Source organism: Cyrtonyx montezumae, unplaced genomic scaffold, assembly GCF_038088225.1.
Source record: "Cyrtonyx montezumae isolate F1298 unplaced genomic scaffold, pur_monq_1.0 scaffold_24, whole genome shotgun sequence".
Taxonomy (NCBI): domain Eukaryota; kingdom Metazoa; phylum Chordata; class Aves; order Galliformes; family Odontophoridae; genus Cyrtonyx; species Cyrtonyx montezumae.
This window is the reverse complement of record NW_027071981.1, coordinates 5,039,178-5,062,722: the sequence shown is the minus strand read 5'-3', so window position 1 is coordinate 5,062,722 and position 23,545 is coordinate 5,039,178. Positions and strand designations below refer to the sequence as shown.

Below are 23,545 nucleotides of genomic sequence, written 5' to 3'. Positions count from 1 at the left end.
TTGAGAGATTCAAAGGTGAGCTTTCCCAATCTATCCCTTGCCATACGGAGGGAGTTCCTTCACATTCCTAGAGAAATGGATCTCTTTGATCTTTGTCTATTCACAGAGACAGTCATAATAGGGAACTGCAGTGAGAGGCACCTGGTGCATTCATTCCTCTTCCTCCCACTCTTCCACTTTGTCATGACAGACTGCTTAAATCAAAATCAGAAGAACAGAAGAGATGTACGTTGCAGAGATGCAGTTCGCAAAGCCACTGTCTGCAAAACTGGAATCTGCTGGAAATGAGGTGAAGGAATATCTGGGGAATATCCATGTCCCAAATGATGCATTTCTTGCATCTGGCAAGCTAACAGGGATGAGAAAAAGAATAACAGAAGAGTGGCTTCAAAGGGCATAGAGTCCAAAATGTAGAGCTAGAGCGTAGTTATCTCTCTAGGAAAACTAGCATGAGTATAAGACAGATTAAAAGGCTTACACTGTTTCTAAAGCTATTCCAACTCAAAGTATCCACCAATCTTCAGGAGAACTGTATGAAGAAGTATCTCCTCTCTGGTGTGTCCTCCATACGGTGCAAAATGCCACAGGAGCTGGCACGCAGAAATATTCATCTGCAAAAGGTGTGTGCTGGAGCCGTATTGAAGGTGAAAGGAGGCAGTGCTCATAGGGGCTGAGCGTGCTCTCATGGGGAAATCCAGGGATTTCACTGTTTTCTTTTATAATCCTTGCTTGTCTTAACACGCTTCCAAATCAACCTGCAGCAGACAGTGAATGCCATAGCTGATGCTATATTCCTTAGGGACACAGTTTACTTGCTTTTATGCTGGTGGAGAATTCATCGCCAGAGCTCCTATACCTGGGATAAACGTAGATCGCAGGGGGATGGATATCCTTCCACACCTTGGAAAATATCTTGCCTTGTTTTTCAGAAGTAAATAACTCATTTTGGATTGGTGCTTATTCAGCAGGAGAAAAGTGAACACCACAACTACTTTGGATAAAAGGATCCAACCGTTACCAAAGGCATTTTAAAACGTGGTTTGTAGCCTGGGGTCAGATCATGCACTCTTCCATCGTGCATATCTTCTACCGGTTTCATTTACAGTGCAGCTTAAAACTGTACGTAAAACCATTTTGTTCCTCTTCTAAACATTTCTGTGCAGCATTTGGTGGCAGACCAATTGACATATGGTGAGACATTCTTACTCAAATAGCTGTTAATTGCTTTTTTTTCAATAAAAAAAAAAAAGTCGTGTATACACAGTAGAAAACATAATGAAGGCTCACACAAGATACAGTGTTAAGCTGTTAAAGCCAGAAGCCATATTTAAAGATGTTTCAAATGCAGAATGCCCACTATCCTCCTTTGCTCGCAGACTCTGGGAAACGTGTTGCCTTGCCCCTACATGAAGGCTGTACTTATGGCACATGTATCCACGTGCGCGGACCTCTCCAGGAAGGAGGCAGATTGATCTGGGGTACTGACTATTTGAGGCCATGCGTGCTATTTGTGCCCGAGGCCAATGGAAGGTCATTGCAGGGTGTACGCTTGTCACAGTTTAGCTTTACTGCACCCCAGAGGTCTCCTCTGGCATTGCAGAGAGTAGAGGCAGGGGAAATACTGAGGCAGCAGGTAAGTGAAGAGATAGTGTTAATGTGCAGGCTATGCCTATGGCACACACTCAGAGTCCGGCCAGTGACTCTTCAAGTGACTGGGCTGGGAACTGCTGACTGCTATGCGTTAGGACAAGTATCCAGGAGCTGCTGGTCGATGGAGCCTGGAGGTGGGCGACGTGAAGGGCTGTCTCTGTCAATATATCTGAGATTTTGGAGTGTCTCCTCTTTCAAATCCTCAGCGCGAGGAGGGATGTTGTTTATTGGTGCGCGTGGATTATAATCCTTTGTGACATTTCATGTTCTCAAAGCAAATCTCCATTGGTATCCTAGGGAACAGTTTGGAAAAAAAAAAAAGGGCAGGGGGGAAGGGAATAAACGTGCTCCCACAAGTTGCCTGCAGACAGTATCAGAACTGGAAAGGAAGATAAAGATGCTAGAAAAGGGGTGGACCTGAAGACAGGCTGACAATACGACAGAGGAGGAAAAGAGACACGATATAACACAGGGACTCATCATTCAGAAGAAACTGTTGTAATTGCAGGAATAATTGCAAACCATCATCAGAACTGAGAAATTGTGTTTCTTTCCAACAGGTTTACAGAACAAAACGCAATGAAGAACAAAGAGAAATTAAAGCAAAGAGTCATTTCCCCAAAGCTCCCTCCCTCCCAACCCGCCAAGCATCTCCGTGTGCTCTTTTCTGCCAAGAACGATGCTGTAGGATGTCAGCGCCTGCTCTTGGGGTTTTGTCGGGTCTCCTGTCTCCTGCATCCTTCTTTCATCACAGAGGGGAAGAGAGAAAGAAAGAAAAAAGACAACAATTAAGAATAATGCTTGCACTACTTCAAGTCCCATCTTCCTAATGCAGAAGCCAGAGGTTTTCCTATCTATCACATGCACAAATTGTGTGTGTCCCATGTATATTCATACTTCCCAGCTACAGTTATCTCAGCAGTGTCTCCTGTCAGTGCAGCACCTCTCTCTTGTGCCAAGGACTTGGCAAACTCAGTGCCTATTTCAGCCATAATGGACTGCCACGGCCACTGGTCTGTAGCTCCATTCTGCAAATCTCTGGAACAAATTATCTCGCTTACAGCATGGAACATCAGTTACAACACTAGAGACTGGCCCTGGCGATAATCTGGGAACTGAGACCTCTCCAGCTGTCCACATTTATTTCAGTAGAAAATTCAAGGCAGTAACATGAGGGATAAGACATAAGAAACCAGCTAGGCCTTCCTTCAGTTCATATAAACCACAAACTGTCTGTCGTTCCCTCCATTTCACGCTGTGAACCTACCCATGCTTCCTGAGCTAAACGCTTTCAGAGTGATTTTTCCTGCCCTAAAGTATCCTTTCTATACTTTCCTCTCTCCTGCCTGCTCATCACTAGGTCTCAAACAGAACTCATCTTTCAGGCACATTTTTAACACCTCAGCTTTTTGCACCAGGGACCAAGCAGCAATCAGAAATGCAGCACTCATCCCACGCACGGTGCACGGACACTCACCAGACGTACAATACACAGGGCCAGAAGAGCTCTGACATGATCCCTGAACTTGTAGGCAGCCAGTCTCAGGCCCATAGCTTCATGAGGAAGCACAGCTCTGGAAATTGGCAGTGCTAATTAGGGTTCTGTGTTTTCCCAGAGCAACAAGCTACCTAGTGAGCCCTTCTTTTGGCTGTCAGAGGTCCCCAGCACTGGTGGTGCTTTGGTGCCAGACCATGCAATGTTTTTCAAAAGCACTGCATTCAGATAGTAAACGTGATGAGCAAAGACTGGTCCTCCGCCACAGGCCCGCTCCTTGCAATTTAATCAGAGGCAGAGAGGTCAGGAGGACCCAAATGGAGAGCTGCAAAGAGTTCAATTTCTACTTCTAATCCCGTGCTTGCCATTAAAATGCTGGGAAAGTCTTTCTGTAGCCTGGCTCAGGCCCCTTTGCTTCAGGAAGGTGCCAGGAGAATGAGACTTCGCAGTAGAATTGAGGACATTTATTAATTAATTGCTAATTGCAGTGTTACTCTGGTGAACTTCACCTTCATAAAGCAAAAATGACTGCAGCCCAAAACATTCAGAGATATTAATTTCCATAGGAGAACATGGCTGAAATGCAGACCCTCCCACAGAACATGTGAAAGCCGCAATAATTGTCACATACATTTTTTAAACCACTGAAGGGTATTAACCTTTCAATGTATTTTTAACTCCAAGGCTTTTATTAGTTTCTTTTCTAAGAGAACATATGACAGGAGGCTCAGGAAGGGGGAAGGAAGAGCTGTGGAAGCCGAATTTTAATTGCAAAGGCGCTCTCTTGTTGTGCTGTGGTATTTTTTAGCAGGGACACCATCGGCTGTATTTCTTGCTCCAGCAGTACAGCAGCAGATTGTCAATATGCTGACAAGGGCAAAGGGGCATGCTCAGTAATAAGACCCTGTATTTTAAACCTCTCCAATACAGCTGCCACTGTTGTAAAGCTTCTATATTTGGTCTTGAGCTACATGAAATCCTATTACATAAATAGCACACCTATATGGTATTGGCAATGCTGAGGCAGCGTTGCGTGTTAATGCTTAAAAATTCTGTCCTGAGATAGATAGAAAACTCAAGATTGTAGCAGGGGTGGGCCTGGACCGCTGTCTTCCTAGCAAATCCCTAAGTACAAATTTTTATTCAGGGCTCAGGCTGCTTACATCCATGAAGACGTCTCAGGCAACAGCTTCCAGGAAGTGCTCTTGCGACAGCACCATCACTTCGTGCATAAAACAGTACAGCTCTGAAAAGTGGCGCAGCTTCAGGAAGCAGCTCGCCGCCTTCACCTTGTTTTACAGCAGCGCAGTCACAAGTGACACGGGGCATTGCAGAGCCGAGGGCAGCAAAGCTCTCGTGACGTGAGCCTGTTGCTCCCAGAACTGAACCCTATTTCGACCAGTATAAATCGCCTGTCATTTTCCAAAGCGATGCCAAAACTCACTCACTCCTGTTACTCTTCCGCTGCATATCTCACTGCTGTCCTGCCTTCCAATGATCTAAGACTGTGCACTGCCCAAATCCATTGCAGTTGCAGAACGCTGATGCCATCCTTACTTGACAAATCACGTCTACTGGATATGTTGATCTTTTTGTGCAGTAGAAGTCCTATTAGCCCACTGTTTTTTGTGCTCTCCCTTCTTTGTTTTTGTGTGTTGGTGAATCCTCACTTTCATTGTAGTCATTTTAAAATTGAGTTTTCAAATAGAACCTAAGTGGAAAATGGGGAGGAAAATAGCCATAAATGTCTTACCTGTTGGTTAAGCTTCTGGCATGGTTTCCATGGGATCCTTTATACTTCCAACTTGACTCTCCATTTCAGCTGAAAACAAAACAAGACAGCAGTCAAACGCTGCTCACAATACACATTAAGTTCATCACCTTGAGTAAGAACCACTCTCCACCCAAAAGGCACAGAGTTCAATTACTCCATTAACAAATGTGCGCCAGATATCTGCAATAGCATCTCTTAAGCCAGTTCTCTTACTCTGCAACTACATGGAATCCCTGAAGATGCGGTTCTGCGCGGGCATATGCTTCAGCACCGCTGGAAACACCAAGCCTCTGGATGCAGGCCTTTGCTTTGGTTCAAATGCATTGCATTTCATTGTGGCGCCTATGAAAAATGGCCAGCTGATGAGCTCAGCGACCCTCTTCTGTCTATGTAGGCTGCCAGAAGACACATAGGTACTTCCAAGGGGTGATTTAGTGCTTCACCAGGCAAAGTGGTCTTGACCCATACCTGCTACTGCTGGCGTGTTGCTGTGCTGTGGTGAGGGGGTTATGTGGACACACAATCATTTACTTGGCCTCTGGCACGGAGATTTTTCATGTTGGCCATGCTAATGAGGGTTTCAAATCCTTCCTCACGCGAGAATGAAAGAGGAAGGATTTCCCACATGGAGCCTTTGGCTGAGAGTAAAACCTTTGATGTGACCATTCCTGGCAGGACTCGGGCTGCACCGGGGGCTGGATGCAGATCCAGCTCTAATTGCAGAGATGCTGCCTCTGCCTTTGGCTGTCCTTGAACTGCAAACTACTGGAGGGGCAACGGCACTACATTCCCACGCGTACTTGTTTCCTAGTGTACTACCAATTTACACAAGCAATCTTATTTTTCCATATAGAATTACTGAAAAAGAAGAGACAATTTACATGGAAGGCTTAAGTGTATTTCAATATGACCATAGTTTAGACGTCATGACAAATCAACAGTGGCCCGTGTGACGGGCTAAATACAAAAGGCTTCCTTCAGCACATGCACTTATAGGAAGAGTAGTGTTTAGTATCTGTTCTGGAATGAACTTGATTGAGGCCATTTATATGTTTTTCTGCTTTTAACCTTGCCTTACATTGCGGTCTCAGCTGCAGTCATTTGATGCGGGTGATAGGAAAGCCCTCAAACCTGAATGGGAGATTTGGAAACTAAGGGAAGACAAGGGAAACAAAAGGCCAAAAATCAATAGCTGCTTCCAGCCAGGCAGTACGATCTGTGAGTCGATATCGTGTCAATACACCTGTTAGGATTGTGATGAATTATTTGTAAATTATTCATCATCCATATGCAGAACACATCCCGTAATGGCTTCCTGGATGTATGCAATGAATAACAAGAAAAGTATCCGCTCCTGATTATGGAGCTCTGATGCACATCGCATTTAGTGATGTTGTGTACTTCATACACATTTGCATAGCAAAGACAGGATGCTTAATAAAAAATCATTAAGGGAAGGCTGCTGCGTGCTGATGACAGCAGCCTTTCTCAGCCTCATTATGCCAGCCTGTTTCACCAGCTCGGTTTTCTGAAAGTACCAGAAGGCTTTGCTCACATTTCAAAGAGATTTCTTTCAAAACCAAAGCTTCATTTGAAACCCGAGGTCAGCATCCCAGACGAGCATGCCTCCTTGCCCCCCTGGCATTTTTTAAAGCCTACGAACAGCTGTCCCTGCTCTTGCTGACAGCACGTCACATCGGGGTGGGTGAGATGCAAACCACCCAGCACCCCTTTAAGGGCAGTGGGAAAACACGAGGAGTCTTGAAAACACGAGGAGCCAGCAGGAGAGTGGGAGGAACTGAGGTGCTCGAGGGTTTCACCATCAGTTTTTTTCCACGTATGGCTGAATAAGCTCAGCTCTCTGCATTAACACTGACAGGGACAGGAAGATCTAACTGAAGGATAATCTTCTGCAGAACACCGGGTGAACCTCAACAGCAGATGTTGTTACCAGGCCACCTACGTAATCCTTGATGCTTAGCCTGAAAAGCCATGGAGCACCTACCAAGGAGCAGATGGAAGGGCTGCCGCCGGGAGCAGGGGTACGTGACTCATCAGCCTCGTGGCACAAGTCAGTGCTGGAACAATGTGGCTGACCCTGAGTGTGCTGCATCCAATCACAATGCAAGCCAGAAACCGGCTTCTCGCCACTAGAAGTTTTTACATGTGTTAAACTGCTAAATCACATTACACACGTCTAGAGCTGCCAGCTCAGCAAAGCACTCAAAGTTCAGGGAGGCTGCCCACCACCTACGCACATTACAACTTCTGGAGCTTTGTGTGAGGCTTTTTATGACAGAAATAGATATTTCTGTGCGGTAGAAATGGTGTCTTCCTGTCTGTTTTCTACTTAAATTCTGGCCTGCTGGCCAGGGCCCGCGTGCATCTCCTCTCTCCGTCCATGAGCTGCTAAGCAGCTCTCAAATTAAGACCGCGAAAGTGTTTCCCCTCAAAACCAAGTTTCCTGCAAGAGGAGAAAAAAACAAGGGGGGCAGAGTTCACACGTGCAAAGTGGTGGCTGTGCCTAGGCAGCATCCCTCCTCTCCCCCGTGAGCCAGCCGCGTGCTTAAAGGTCAGGGAGCCAGCAGTCACGGCGTGGCATCTAAGCAGAGAAGACAGGTAAATGGGAGGCTGGAAAACTAACTTCAGAGTTGTCTGAAAGAGACGACGCATTTTCCCCCCAGAGGATAGTGTGCGGTAGCTCTGGATGGCAGATGAAAGAAAAGTATTGTTGTATTGATTTAAATAGGAGCTCGGTCAGACTCCCACTTGCAAATGTCATCTGTTTCTTCAGCTGCTTCCTAAACAATGTCTGCCTTTGCATCCATATCGCTTGGCTATAGCACACTCAGCTGTAACTTCAGACTGCTCAGGAAAGAAAATTACCTGTTCTGAATCAAACCAACTGTGCTGCAGTGATATATGTGCACCTGTTTACTCGGTAGTTACTTTCTTCTTGGATATTATAAACAATGCATGATGGTGCTAACTGCTGAGATCTTGCTTTTGTGTCACTTCTGTGAGTCACGTGAAGGTCAGGGCACCGGTGCCACACTCATCAGCTTTCAGTGCCTTACGAAACAAACCGAAGTTTCACATTTGACACTTCTTTTGTGCTCACTGCATCTTTTTCTTTGCTCCTATTGTGTCAGCAAGTCAAGATGCTGCTTTCTGCAGGCTTGAAATAAGAAAGGCCAATGAGTAACTCCATTATTGAAGGAGTGAAGAGCTTGATGCCCTTAATACCAGCTGCAAACAAACATCTACCTTCGTAATCTCTAACGCTTCGACAGAGGAGAAAAAAAATTGTCTATGGGCAGAGAAACGCCACCTGGGAAACCAATTACCAAAGGTGGCTTTTGTCATCACTAAACAGGTAACCAGAAAATATGCCCTGGGTACAAGCAATTTAACATCCAGAGATCTTTGCTCCTGCTGCCAATGGAGATCACAAGCAGCAGTCTATATTACTGTCCATCCATATTTGTGCTTACATACACACAAGCACCCCTGCAGTGCTCCTGATGGACCATCATGCCCAGTTTTCAAATCCTAGCCATTTCTGAAATAGATCACTATGAAGGCCCTGCCCATTAGATGGATGCACATTGAGAACTGCCTCAACTCTCTACACTCGGTATTTATGGAGCACTTTCCACTGTCACATGGCACATAGAATTAAAAACTGGAGCCGGGCTGCTGAGGGGTACCTGCTGAGCCATTCTTGTGCTTTCAGCTGGGAAGTGCTCTCCTGAGGCAGAAGGAAGGAGACCAGAGTAAAAATAGGCAGCTTACATACGAATTACCATCAGAGGGAATTTTTTCTTATGTCTTGTTTTGCTTTATATCTCAACTAGTCCCTGGTATGCTTAGAAATCTGGGAGGCTTTCTTCAGTAAAATCATTGGATAAAACAGAGCACGAGGAGTTCAATCTTTTTATACTCCTATTTTCTTTTTTTTTTTAGACAGAGGATTACATATTTTCAACACATAAGATACAACTGCGCAAAAAACAACCCTGTACTGTGATTCCAGTAGCAAGTTTTGCTGCAGAGAAGCAAAGCCTTCCCATGATGGCAAAGTATACTGCATTACTGAACACCCTTTTCCATTCCTTCTGCGTTAACACAAGGTTTGCAGAGAAAGAAGCTACAGGGTGAGCTGAGCTGTATGCAAAAGACCGTATGAGATAAGCAAAGAGTGGAAGGAAGGAAACCTGTGAAGATCACCGTTGCAGAAGCTGTCAGCTGAATCAGCTGTGTTGTGCTGCAGCACACATCCACAGCAGCCACGCGGGTTCTCCTCCTTTCAGAAAGAAATCCCCACAGATATTCCTTCAGTAAACTTGTTTTCTGTAAGTAGCCCAGGCCGTTCCAGGGATCCAAAACTAAAGTTATTTAAAATGGCTCTTGATTTTTTGTTTGATTTCTTCAGGAGATGAAGAGAAAAGGCTGTTCTGGCTTGGTTCTGTGCAATTTCTAGTAATGGCATAATCTCCAGTATTAAAAAAGACAAACCAACCAGCAACCAAACCCACTACGCATGCTTCCTTCTCCTGTTCTTACAAAATCTTCTCTACAGTCCAGTATCAAAACTAGTCACCAGTTCAAATGCTGCAATATGATCCAATGTCAGAGAATGGAAATTGGCATTAGATACTTTGTGTAATTAATGTCAAAAGGAATGCAATAGTTTTATCTTGGAGAACATTTTTGCCCCGGATTTATATTACATAAATGCTGAAGGCGTTAAAGGATGAATCAGAAATTGGTCTGCACTACAGGCAGGGGGCTCCTTGATGATGACAAACAAAATGGGGACTGGAAGCCCAAATCTGAGAACGCTGCCTCTTGAAGCAGTCAAAAAGACCTTTCAATCAAAATCCAAGAGTCCCTCACATAAGGAGCCCATCGAGAAGAATGACAAAGGGTTTGCCTTACTAACATCTAAGCACCAGGGCCCCGATCCCATCCAGCACGTCTTTACACACAGAAAGAGCACAGGTGGCAATTTTGGTTGTTTTCCAACAGGTTATGCACGATGAGCTGGAGAAGGGACCTGGTACTCAGACCAGGCTGGCCAGACAGCCAGGTCACCTGCTTACCAAGGGAACTGGCCAGAAATGATTTCATCATGTCCTAGGATGGGAGAACTGTATTGCTCATGTTCCCCAAAGCAACTGGAACCGCTGCTAGGTCACAACTTCATGATAGTTTTATTAGCAGAAAATGTTCTAGAGAGATAATTTCCCTTCTCTACCAGACTGAGCTATGCTAGGACTTCCTTTCCTCTGAAGGAAGGAAGCTTAATGTCAATTAGAGGTCAAGTTATTATCTCAGAGTGGCTATAGAACCAGTACATGCCCCAGGATGGAGTCAGACACTAACTCAGAAGTCTTCACAAATATTATTATCTGACTTCTCTGTGAGACCAAATACATCTTGGCTAAATCCATTTCCAGCAGGCCTAGGATACTGTGTAGTTAAAAGGCAATCAGATTGAATGTATCAACTGAATACATCATCTGAGATAATTAGAAAAGCAGGAGTATGAAAGGGGCTCTCAAGGAAGTGTCGTGGACTCAATTTTATGAGAAACACACTCCACTGAATCTTGATGGACCACTGGGAACGTGCATCCAGGCATAAAAAGACCCAGGGATAATTGTAACAAACAAACAAACAAACAAAACCCCAACCCAACCTCATAAGTGTTTACCAGGTGACATTCATAGAACACAGAATTGCAGGGGTCAGAAGGGACATGAAGAGATCGAGTCCAACCCCCCTGCCAAAGCAGTTCCCTACCACAGGTTGCCCAGGTAGGTGTCCAGACGGGTCTTGAACGTCTCCATGGAAGGAGACTCCACTCATCTCAGGGCAGCCTGTTCCAGTGCTCCGTCACGCTTATCGTAAAGGAATGGAACATCCTATGTTCAAGTTTTAGACCATTGCTCCCTGTCCTATCACTACACACCATCAAGAAGAGCCTGATCTCATCCATATGCCTCCCACCTCCCTTTAGATGTTTATAAACACAAATCAGATCCCCTCCCTCCACCCTCAACCTTCTCTTCCCCAGGCCGAACAGACCCAGGTCTCTCAGCATTTCCTTGTTCAGGAGATGCTTCATGCCCTTCACCATCTTTGTGGCCCTCTGCTGCACTCCTTCTAGGAGATCTCTCTGTCTGTTTTGAACTGGGGAGCCCAGAACTGAATACAGTATTCTAAATGTATCCACCAGGACAGAGTAGAGGAGGAGGATTACCTCCCTTGCCCTGCTGGCCATGCACTTTGCAACGCACTGCAGGTTACCATTGGCCTTCTTGGCCACAAGGGCACACTGCGGGCTCTCAGAATTCTCAGTTGAAAAGATTAGATACAGAATTCTTATTCTGGGGAGGGGGTGGGGGTAAGCGTAAGACAAACTTTGGGAAGCATGCCATTTGTGCGCTATGGCAATGAAAACATTAGAACAACAAACCATAATTACTTGAAGCTTCTGCTGCTTCACACGCAACTTCAACCTTCATAGGCTCTGCAGAGGTTTCCTCGTGCTCTTGCATCCCTGTAAGTGAAAGGAGAAAAACTGAAACTTAAATACCTGATTAACATATAATGCTCAAACTCTGTATGCCAGTTCCTTCCTCCCTTCCTTTCTTTCTCTAAAGGCATGCTTTTACCTTTATAGACGATGCTGCTGTAAAGAGGCAGCTTTTTGACAAAAGGGCAGGGTGTACAGGGGGTGGAACATGGTTTGAAAAAAACTGCTTAAATATTTGCAGTTATCTGCACTCCTTTCTAACTAGGATTGTTAAATCCCCGTCGCAGTGTGTGCTTCTGTCTCCCTGCTGTTCTTCTCCTCGGCATTCTCATAGAAGCCTTTCTGCTCATAAACTGCAGTATGTGATGGGGACCTAATCACACTTACGAGTTTCTCCAGCTAGCAGAATAAAAATAGATACAGCAAGAGTTCAAATACCCTCGTAGTCAAACACAAACTAGGATTTGAATTTAGGAAAATGCACTTTATTGCTGAAACTCAACATTTTTATCTCTTCTGCCTCAGGCTTGTCTGCAAACTTAGATTCAATCTCTTAACAATATTTGAAATGGGAAAGAAAAAATGTTTTTGCTGCTTCGTATGCAGTGCTCCTGATGCTATGCCATTCAGAGAACCAGTTTTCACTTCATTTCCATCCGAGTGCTGCTCCACCACTGTGGCCACCGTAAGGTGCTGCCCCTGCCTTGCGGCCCAGCTCCAGGATGGTAAGCTATCAGTTGCTAAGCAATCGCGACAATGGGGGAGTCGTTAGGAGACAGCAAAGCGTAGCAAGAACTGAAACATTTTGTAAAGGGTTTGCTCGTGAGTGGAAAAGATTTACCACCACAGCAACAGACGTAAAACATTCAAAGTAACACCAATGCCTTTCTGTTCAGGTCGAGGGTGTTTCTATAAAATGCACTTTGCTGCACTACATTCCGTTTATCTGTAAGTATGTACAACCTGCTGAAGCCTTCATTCTGGTTGTATCTGCAAGCCCAGGTGCCACGATGGAGCCGTCAGCCCTCTCTATGTGCCCTATGCTGCTGCTCTTACAGGCAATGTCCAGTGCACTGCCTGTACTTCTATCAAGTGTTAAAATGCTAAAACAAGGGTCCAGCAAATGCAGGAACCAGCACAGATCGCCTTAATTCGCTGTTCCACTGAGCACAGAGGGAAGCGCAATGGACAACGTTACAGCAAGAGCTGTCACCTGCCCTTTCAACAGCAAGGTCCCACAAGTGCTTCTCTACCACGAGCTCGGGTGAACAGCTGTAAGGAAAACAACACTTAGGAAAATCGCCACCCCACCATGAACACAGCATCTCCCAGTGAAACGCCCATGTACCTGCTGCAGGGGTTCAGGACCCCTGCTAAATACAGGTGCTCTCCCGCTGGCAGCTGATGCCAGCGGATCAGGCTTTGCCCACTCTCCAGCACTGCCTATCAACCTAACAAAGTGGATGTGATGTGACAGCTTATGTCTGGGCTCCCAGCTCCTCCAGCAGCTCAAGCTGCCTCCATGGTTGGCAGCTCCTCAACGCCTGCTCAGAGTTCCCGGCCCTAACCCGAGATCTCCCATTAACTATCCAGCACACCTGGCTTCACCACGCTGCCAAAAGGCTTCTTGCTTTCCACCTCAGAAATCCCTCATGCAGCTGACAGGTGCAAAGCATTATTGGCATGGTGCAAGCTGAAGACAGAGCCTCATATAAAGCCACATCACTCCATGCACACATACATGTGTTGGTATGTGCATGCGTGTACTAATTGGGGCTGCTGGAAGCAGAAGGTCCCCAACACCAAAAGCCTCAGTGGGCAGCTCTCAAGGGAGACCCAAAGGGCAACAACAGCAGCAGCAAGTCTGTAAAGTTCCTTCTTGCAAGGTTGAGGGCTATGAACACTGTCAGAAGAACACCAGCGTGTGCTCTACACTTCCCCTTCCTTCTGAGTTTGCTTAGCTGGTTCGCCTTCGCTTCAGGGACTGGATTATGGCCACATTGTGCTTTTTATGTTGATTGCTGCACATCGTCAGCAAGAAAAGGATAGTGAGCGACATTGTTCAGGGACGAAGGAGGCAGGAGATATTTTAGACCTTCACAAAGCTGAGTACCACTGCAAACCTTGGGAGGGTGCTTGTGCGCTCTACCAGCTGATTTGGGGAAAGACTTTCAACCCCTGTTAGCATAAATCTTAATTTCTTCCCTTGCACTTGTTACAGGAGGGGGACAGTGGCATTCACCGGTGCTGCCATGTATGCGGAAGGGGCACAGACTGCAAAACCTCCTCCCTGCCGTGTAATAGAACAGAGCGCCTCGCAGAAATGAGCTCATTTCCCATTAACAGCAAGAGCTGACCAAAGCCAGCACAGCAGCGACAGCCCATTCATTCCAGAGGCCTTCCCCATCGCTGCTTTGGATTGCTACAGGTTAGAGCACAAACAAGCAAGGTATTTCAGGTCCCTGAGCGGGCACTGAGCGCCACAGGAGCCTGGGAGGTACTGCTTTCAGTTCCAATTACTAAAGCCAATTGTGTTCCTGGCCGAGCTCACTGCCCCGGCCCTTCCACAGCTAGCAGTGACAGCAGGCTGCCAGGGCAGGCAAGGGCGCTCCCAGCCTCCTTCAGCACACCAGATAAATATTTACCAGGAAGTTATGAACCCCCATCCTATTATTTTATCTTTGTTTTTCTCCTCTACAGTCACAATCTATCAGCAGTTCCACGCGGTCAGAGCCAATGCACTGCTCTTCCTCTCGGGAAACACAGTTCCAAATTCACATGCAATTGACGAAATTAAAATGAAGATGAACAGAGAGGTCAGGTACCTATCTATTCTCCACACTCCTAGTAAGTGAGAAGTGTAACCTCTCCTCTTGCACAAGATTTATGTCTATATGCAGGCAATGATGCAGGCTTAGGCACTGTAAGGCAGAGCAATCCATACAACTTACTTTCACCTGATCATCAGCAAGGCTTTGCTGTATGCTGAGGAGTGCCTCTGTAATCAGGAGGGGCAGGCTCTTCTCCCAGGTAACTCAAAGCACAGTCCTACCTCAAGTCTCTCCAGAACCAGTGAGTCATTGGGCTTCTACATTCAGCTGCCTGTCTCTAAGGGGTTGATTTCTTGCTATCGAGGCAGCTGGGGAGATGGAGCACTTGTGTCAGAGCTCGGGCTCAACAGAGCCCTCCCAGCACCTCTGGGCTCTGGAGCAGGAACCTGGATTTGTGCAGTGAGTTTCCAGCTAGCTGCAGTACCATGAACTAGCTTTAAGACAACCAGAAAATGCGAATCTGCATTGAATCCCTCAGTCACAATCGGGCAACACCGAGATAATGTGGATCTTAAAAAATCCCCAATGTTAGTTAGAAGCCTCATAACAGAGAGCAAAATCCTTGCCTTAGGATCAGTCTGAATTCCTGAAGAAAAGCAGTTAGCCATATCACAACGGTCCAAGGCTGCTACTAGTGGTTATTTTATTTTTTTTCGTCAGGTAAAATGGCAAAGTTGTTACTCCTGAAAAATACCTACATAACGGATTTGTTGGGTAATGCCACAGGATTTCCAATCCAATACTCTTCTGCCCATGGATGATTTCCAACCAAGGGAAATTTGCTAGACGTACACTATTTGTCTAGCAGCTGCTTCTACTCTGGTCATATACCTTGAAAAAAAACCAACACCTCTGTGATTATGTAATATGAAAATTACATTGTAGCTATTCTGAACGATGCAGATTCCCACGACGCATAGCCACTAAATTAAATTTATTATTCTGCATTTAGCTGTAAATATGCTTCTCCTAATTGGGAGACAGTGAGAAACGGCAGCTCATTACAATCCTCATTTCTCTGGTTAAAATTTGAAGGTACCATATTCCATCTGCAGCAGCAAAAATGAAAGACAAAGCTCTTGTGACCCAGGGCTGCATTGTCTTATCTGTCAAAACCAGCTCCACTTCTCCTGCTCTGCAAATAGCCGGGGCTGCTTTTTCCTTCTTCCCAGTCATTTCACTGGAGCTGTTTGCTAATGTGACTGTCAAGCCTCCGTGTACGTTGTTCACCGCTGCATTTCGGTAGCATAAATGCTGCTTCACTTAGGAACTGGAGAACCTGGTTTCACTCTGTTCACCACCTCCATCTGGCATGACTGACCCCTTTTAACTGCACCAAATATCACCACAGATAAGATTTATGCTGCATTTTTGCATGATTCTATACGCAGAAGTACCCAACCTCCTGCTCTCAGAGTTCTAAGCCACAGCAGCCCTGGTCCTGCTTAATTTTATTACGCTGACTGTTGGGGACAGTTCCCCCCTCGCCATCCTACGGTTGACGTCAGGGTCGAGTACTGGTCTGAGGCTCTATTCAGTGTAGCTTCATTGACAAACATGTCCATCTGTTCAATCAGGAATCTTTTACCTTGATCAAAAAACTCCCTGGCAATTAGGCACTGCAGAGATGAAAAGAAAGCTCAAGATGTCACAGGAAACAGTGCTGGCTGGGATGCCAGCTTTGCCAGGCACTGGAAAGAGCTGACGTCATTTCTTAATGCCACTGTTAGGATTTGCAGCCCCTTCATCATGAAATGGAGTGTTTACCCTCCCTCGTGGCAGTTTGGCTCTGTTTCCAGGAGCAGCAGAGTGATGAGGATCCGTGTCCCTGCAGTGCAGCACATCAACTCTGTGCATGCGTCTGTTCCTAAAGGCACTGTTATTTCCAGCTTGAGCTGGACGGCAATTCTTCTAAAACATGATTTGGAAGTGTCTTTGAAGTGCTTATCCCTACCCTTTTTCAGTTCTTTATTAAATATACTCTTAGTAAATCTCATTATGCCTCTTTTTCCCTAAAGGTGGGAATGAGAGTGCAGGGAGGATTGTCTCCCAGCAATCTGGTCCGTAAGACCCGTACAAATTGGGCGGCTCTAAAGTAGCTAATGCTCATCAGGAGCTCTTTGTCTCTTTTGTCACTCTGTAACAACAGGATAGACCTGCACGCAGCAGGCTCTTGATGAATACAAGGGCATATCGTTCTCAGAAAAGGCCTTTCTGAATTTCTGTTCTGACAAAGAGGCCATGCTGCTGTTTTCCAGATGCTCTTTCTGTGAAACCTCTCATCAAAGAAGAACCCTACAGCAGGGAATATCTGAAATGGAGCACCCAGAGGCTTTCAATTGAATTCTTTGACTTCTGACTGTTAACATAACTAAAATGTTGCCGGGTAGTATTCAAACTAGCAGATTACCTGGCCCGAGCTGATTTCAGAGCTCTTGCACTCCATCTCCCTGTCTGTAAATGAGGCAGACAGCACGCTCAGTTGTCTAATGAAAAGCATAGGTGTTCTGAATACAGAGTTCTCCAGAAACAGCATTATTTACCTTCCTTTCCCATTCTGTTATTCTCCCTGTCACTTGTAACTGCTTACCAAATTCACGAGTTACACAGCTCAGTTCCTGATCACCTCCAGCTTCCTGGTGCTGAAAAACTCATGGGGTGCAAGGAGCGGCCACACCTGAGGATCCTTTCACATAAACCAGAGGAACTCCCCAGGTCTTCTGAGCTTTGGCTTGCATCAGGAAGAACCGATGGCTGGGCACGCAGAATGCCTCTTGTATCTCGAGTATTGGAACAACCAACGGCTGCCCAAACGTTACCCACACACCCCCAGTCACAGTCACAGCGGTGCGTTTCTCCTGCACACCCACCACACATAGTGCCACGCTTCTTGTCTGTCTCCAGCTACTCTTGTAGAGCAGGTTTAATCCCTCTCTGCACCGCTAATCCAGAGTGAGGATGCAATCCTTCATTTTTCAGAGCTGACCCGGGTGCCCAATAGCTTTCACAGACCTTGCTTTCCCCTCCATCGTGAACAACTAAGCAGCTCGTTCTGACACTGGATTTTCCATCAGCACATACTGTGCACCTATTCTATTTCAATTTTGCATTCACCATACTTTCTGAGCATTTCAAATAATCCTGATGCAACTGCAGCAAAGCAATAGACTGTGAAAGCAAAGAGGTCCTGTATCTCATAAGCAGGTTGGATTTATCAGAGCAGCACACTATTTATTTCAGAAACGGTAAAGAAATTTTCGGTTCCCCTCTACAGGAGACACCCCAAACAGAAGAAACCACGTCAGCCCTCAGCTCTAAGCAGCTGTACCAGCACCAGGCAGGCCCTGCCAGTGAACAGCAATGATAACTATTGGAAAAGGGAATCGTAAGTAAGGGGTGGGAGGGAGAGAGTAAGAAAGGACAAAAATAGCAAATTGCTCAAGAGCTGGAAGAGAAAAAAGTCCCCTCCAAACGTGCCCAAACTCTCAAGCATGCACCCATATATTTTAAATCTCCAACCCTGGCCACGATGAAGAGGACAACACGGTGAAAAAGCATTCCATGCGCACAGGACAAAAGGAGGTTTTGCCCAAGATTCTGATAAAGTGCAGCCAAGGCTGCTCACCCTTATAACTGCAAACATTTATTTCGGGGGTCAGTGCTCCTGAAAAAGATCACTGCTAAGTCAAAGAGGAGCCCTAGAAAACACTCCATTCGATCCCTTTTCAAGGTGCCTATTGCCAAGTGTATGAAGAACAAGCTTCAAAGCGGCAGGGAAGAGCAGCAGAAGGGTAAATAAAGAGGGTCTATGGTTTTACCTGAAAAGCAGCAAAAAAATACCGTGTGGGGGAGAAAGAAATGCTTTCCTGTCATTTATCCACAGGCCCCAACCTAGATTTGGTAGCTTAAAACAGAACAGAATGTTCTCAGTGAAGAGAGCACAAGAAAGTTCAGCAGAGTTCTGTTAATGGACGGTATCTTACAGGCACACTGTTAATTTTCAAACATTTTGTGATGCAAAGATGCAGCAGTCAGCATGAAAAAGTGAAAAAAAACCCACTGGTACAAAAACAGAAGAACAAAAACCCCACTTCCTAAACACTTAGATAACCAGAGGTATTGGTCGCATCACACCTGGCTGAAACATCTTGCTATTTGGAAAGAGCACTTCCATTTCCAAAAGCTTAACCAGACAGGGACTCTGTTTTCATTTTATAAGCCTGCTATCCTCCTAGAATTAAGCCAAACAGAATATGAAACTCATTTGCTGGAAAGAAAAGTGGTAATTGGCAGCACTCAATGACAAAGACTTCACAGGTGATACTTATATCTTTTTTCCCTACCAACAGAAGCACTCAGTGATGATCAGTCTTCAAAAACAATTGAAGAACTGTCTCCAGGTTGGGTGTTTTTGTTGTTATTTGGTTTGTTTTTAAAACCAAAGCTTTGCAGTCAACTTTGACTATATAGCAATTAACACAATTATGCTTTAAAGAAATAATTTTGCTATCGAAATCCTCACCTATGTTTGTGCTGCAAGGTGCTGCTTTGGATTCAGGTAGTGACTCACCAAAATACAGTGGAGATTTAAACAATGTATATATGCACACATTGAAAGGGAGTAGGGAATTTTACATAAATAAATGGCTTGGGTTGTTTTTCCCTGTAAAGGGGACAGCCAAGTGACAGATGACAGGGCTGGCTGCGTTAGTGAAAGTGATGCTCCCCACTCTGCTGGGGAAGCATCACGTGCTCTGCGGAAGAGAAGTCATCACTGAAATGTGGCTTCTGGAGATCTGTGCTGCTTTTGTGGTGTGTCATTAATGCTGACTGCTATTCCTATTTCTCCAGTGAAAGCATGGCTTTCTCCTCTACAGCACCGTGTCAGTCAACACTAGCCAGGCCTCGAAGGACTCAGGAAAAGCAAACATATCAAAAGTTCTCTATTACTTACCATGTATGCACAGATGTTGTTTTTAATTTCAACTTGATAACATGATGAATGTAAGAGAAAAATGATGATTACATAGAGGAAGATGTTTCCCTAGAATCAATGTCAAAGAATTGCAATATAGTCATGAAATCACAGAATCACTAAGGTTGGAAAAGAGCACAAAGGTCATCTAGTCCAACTGTCAACCCATTCCCACTGTGCCCACTGACCACGTCCCTCAGTGCCACATCCCCACGGCTCTGCAACACCTCCAGGTTGCATAGCGGGTCACTGTTTCCTCTTGAGTCATGAGGAGATTATTCTGCTCCCCATCCCTGCCTTCTAGCTCAAGATGCTGAGCACCCTAACTGGCCTGACTTTCAAAGACAAAAGGATTGAGAACCTTATCGGCGGTAATGATAACATTCCCCACCACGTCCAAAACAAGTCTTCTCCCTGTCCCTCCTCTTTCTGTTAATACATTTGTAAAAACATTTTTTATTTTCTTCAACAATACTGGACAGAGTAAGTTCTCTGTGGACTTTCGCCTTTCTTTTTTCTAATTTCTAATGAAGTGCCTGATGTTCTTGTCCTGCCCTAATTGAGAGCTCCGGGTCAAATCAGCCACAGTTTAATACCGAAAGCAATGTTCAGCACTTACCTATTCATCTGTTATTATGGAGCTGTTTACATTCCCATCACAGTAATTCATCACATTCCATAGGAACTTACAACAGTAAATGCTGAATTTGTCGGTAACTGGATTTCAGCAGAGAATTGTTTCAGATACATAAGCAGTATCTATAACTTATTTTGTTGTAAGATAAAGCCCAGCAAGCTGCTTCATTGGGTAGGAAGGAACAAAGATGAAACGCCTTAGATTTACCTCTGGAGAGAAAGAAGGGATGTATCCCCCGCTTGCTGGCACCTCCTGATTCCATTTGGCCACCAGAAGTTAAGAGTTCAAGCTCTCTCCGTGTCACCTGGCACTGGCCCTTAAAGGTTTCAGCACTCAGCTCAGCACTGCTACGTCAGAGCAAGAGCTGGCTCATATCTGACTCCCCCATGCCATCAGGGAATGAACTCATCCTCCTTCCAACTCAGAGTGCATAGAAGCAAGCCATGAACAGATCAAAACCCCCAAGTCACAATGCTGCGAGACAGAACCGCATGCTATGTACGCACAAACTGAGATGAGTCTAAAACAACATCCTAGCCACCACTGTGGGTGTTTCAGCTTGGTGGTGGCAATCATGCGTTTCCACACATTTCAGTGGTGCGTTTTACAACTCAGCTTTTACTGCTGACATTCTGGAGAGTGAGGGAGGTACGGAACTAGACCGCAATAGCACTATTGGTATTTAATACTTTAAATACTTGCTCTGGTCCTCCCGATATTCACCCTCTTCCCACAAAGCCAGGAATGTTTCCGAAACACTAAAAAAGCAAAACTGAACAGAAATATTCTGTGGGTTGCTTTGGAAAAGAGTCATCCACCAGCCTGGGTGTTATTATCCACACCTTAGAAGAATACTGCCCCGCGATGATGGCTTTGACCAGTATCTCCTGGCAAGGTCAAAGACTGGATATAGAAAGTCACCACATCTATCTACTCTGCTTCATGGGGAAAATTTAAGGTGGAATTCCAAATTCACAGTGCAGGGCTGAAATTATTTTTTCCATTCAGAGGTTCTAGGAAAATAATTTTGCAGGCCAGAAAAAAAGCAAGTGTCAGTATTGGCAGTCATATGCTGCCTTCCCTTCCTTGTGGAGAGTCATTATGCAGTGTTTTCTAAAATTGTAAATGTTCTTTTGGGCTCACAATGGGAAACAACACTAATATGCATCACAGTGTGCGAAATAAAATGCATGGTGCTATTGTTGCCTTTGATTTGTCTTCCATTTATATCAGCTCTCAGCAAGAATTAGAAAAAGTCAGAGCTGCAGATTTTTCTTCTCAACTTTTTCACATTTCATCCTTTCCTTAGTTCATAAATTTTAGGGTCTAACCAGGATGCTACATCAGAGGCAGACATTTACATTTAGATAATGTAACGCAAAGAATACTGACAGCCATAATCCTCCCACTTCCAGACAGCTCAGAAGTACTCAGAAGACCTCAGCTTTGGAAAACAGGGATCTGGATTATTTGTTGAACATCTCTTTCTCCAGTAAGGCAGCGTTCTGAGGTTGTCTTTTGTTTAATTTAATTATTATTTCTGAAGACTCACTCCCCATGCTGCTCCTTGCCTTCATCTCTAGCTATAGGGAAGGCTGTGGTAAGTAGGCTGGAAGAAGACCCTGAGGATGGTGAGGGAGTGTAATACCTAGGAAGAGGAAGGTGAATTTGCTTGTTCTTAAACAAACAGGAAGAGCTTGCTGATTATGAGGCACAGCTTTTTTTCTTCAGAACAGTCCACAGGGACTCACTAGCTGTGGGTAAGAAAAAGCCAGCAGTGTGCATTACAGCCATAGTAAATCATTCTGGAGAGGTCCTCAGTCAGGTTCATAAACCCTGACATCTACCAGTGTTGGCACGTAGCAATCTACCAGATCCGCAGCATAGAGTAGAGGAAGTACTGCAGGACTTATCATCTCCCAAATAGCTTTATTCCTAAAGAAACTTCCTCCCGTAGGAGGTTACTCCCACTGTTGGAAGAAGCTCATTCTACTTTTATTGGTTGTTCCGGCAACTTGACCAGCAGGAGAGAAAAGGGTCATAAATCTACTCTGGATTTCACGCATATCAGAGATGTACTTGTAACAAAAAGAAGCGAATTCCAATGGAAAGCCAGACCGATGCTGGGTTAGGATGAGAGCATTACTGATTTTTCTTAATTACTTTGGATAAGACCTGGAACAGCTCATTTGGAAAGCTTTGGCACTTTTACTTTTCCTAAGCAGTCTTGACTACACCCTGAGATTCCTCAAAGTCATACTATACCTTGAGGCACAAAATAGAAACTGCAGGTCAAGGATACAAACCACATAACACACAGTGTGAACAAAAGTCTTTGAGAAAAAAAAAAAAGGGGAGGGGGAAACTTTCATTTTCATCACAATGTCTTTCACTGAGAGAGAATATGCTTTCAAACAGACCTGGATTTTTCCTTTTATCACTGGAGATAATCTCTCTTCTTTCCATCAGACATACGTCTACCACACAGACTGTTCTAGATAGCAGCAAATGTAGGTCAGTATTTTCAGAATGAGGTGACTGAAGTTAGGTGCACTTTACACTGGAGTTTAGGTCCTGATTTCCAAAAGCTCCAAGCACCCAGCGGCTCCAATTGGCTTCAAAGGGCGTCATTTCGTAGCACGGTTGGCACATTCATGTGGCATTTCTGAAAAAACCAAGCCATCTATCTGGGGTCCTAAGCTTGGATTCATAAATTCAGTGCCAATTCCCACTGCACTGAAGATGACACCACCTCTATGACCTGTGCTTCGAGAGCTCTGCGACATTATAGCCAACAAACTGGCTTTTGCCTTCTTTTTCCCTCAACAGTTTACAGAACCGCTAATAAAACTGGTGTCTATCATGAAAATTGGCAGACTCTCAAGTCTAATAAGATAACCATACTTTTCCTTTAAGCTATCGAGTGAGTCTGTAACATCTCCCCGCATCGTCCTAATAACTGATGGCTAACAAGGGTTCCTTACAGTGAGATGTCCTGAAGGTCAGCCAGAATACAGCAGCTAGTGCTCTGGGATACTCAGAAATGTCAAATGCCATATAAAAGTACTGAAACTCAGGCTGGCACGTTACAGTGCTTAGCCCTTCCGTAATGCCAGCCTCCCACTAGAGGATGCCAGGAAATGTAAAGGCTTATATTTGGGATCTTAGCACCAAAGTCAAGACCTCTACCAATTAAGCCCGAAGAGAAAAACTGTATTAGCAGTTGACAGTTGCAGACATTTGTCTTGCTGAAGGAAGATGACTTGTACGTATTAAAAGCGTTTCCTCCAGCTAAACTTCTTCATATGGCTGGATTTAGATCATGTTTTATGATTTATTTCTAATGAAGACCTTCCTAGGTCATGAACTCACGGATGCCCAAAGCCTTTTTAAAATACAGCTTTCGACTTAGTCCAGGCTTAAAAAACAGAACAAAAAAAGGAACCAATATAGTGATTCCACCCCTGGGTCAATCAGAAGGTACATCTCCCCTCTTCTCCTCCCCTTGATTACTCACAGACAGAGGATGACACAGAGCTTTTTGCCAGCACATGGCACAAAGGTCAGAATTAGAGGCTTCAGATGTGTGCTATTTCTCGTGGTCCAGGTCTGAAAGAATGTGTAGGCCAGCATAAGGAT

The 23,545-nt window shown here is 45.0% G+C and overlaps 1 protein-coding gene across 1 annotated transcript in view; it reads right to left on the bottom strand.

The window, feature by feature from the left end:
* Nucleotides 1–1,692: 1,692 nt before the first annotated feature.
* Nucleotides 1,693–23,545, bottom strand: part of MACROD2 (mono-ADP ribosylhydrolase 2) — an 840,242-nt gene continuing 818,389 nt past the window's right edge. The window contains exons 17-19 of the mRNA XM_065739549.1: nt 11,404–11,487; nt 4,899–4,967; nt 1,693–2,392 (exon numbers count right to left, since the gene is read on the bottom strand). Coding sequence (XP_065595621.1) covers nt 4,906–4,967; nt 11,404–11,487 — 146 coding nt within the window. The 3' untranslated portion in view covers nt 1,693–2,392; nt 4,899–4,905. The remainder of the gene's footprint in view (nt 2,393–4,898; nt 4,968–11,403; nt 11,488–23,545) is intronic.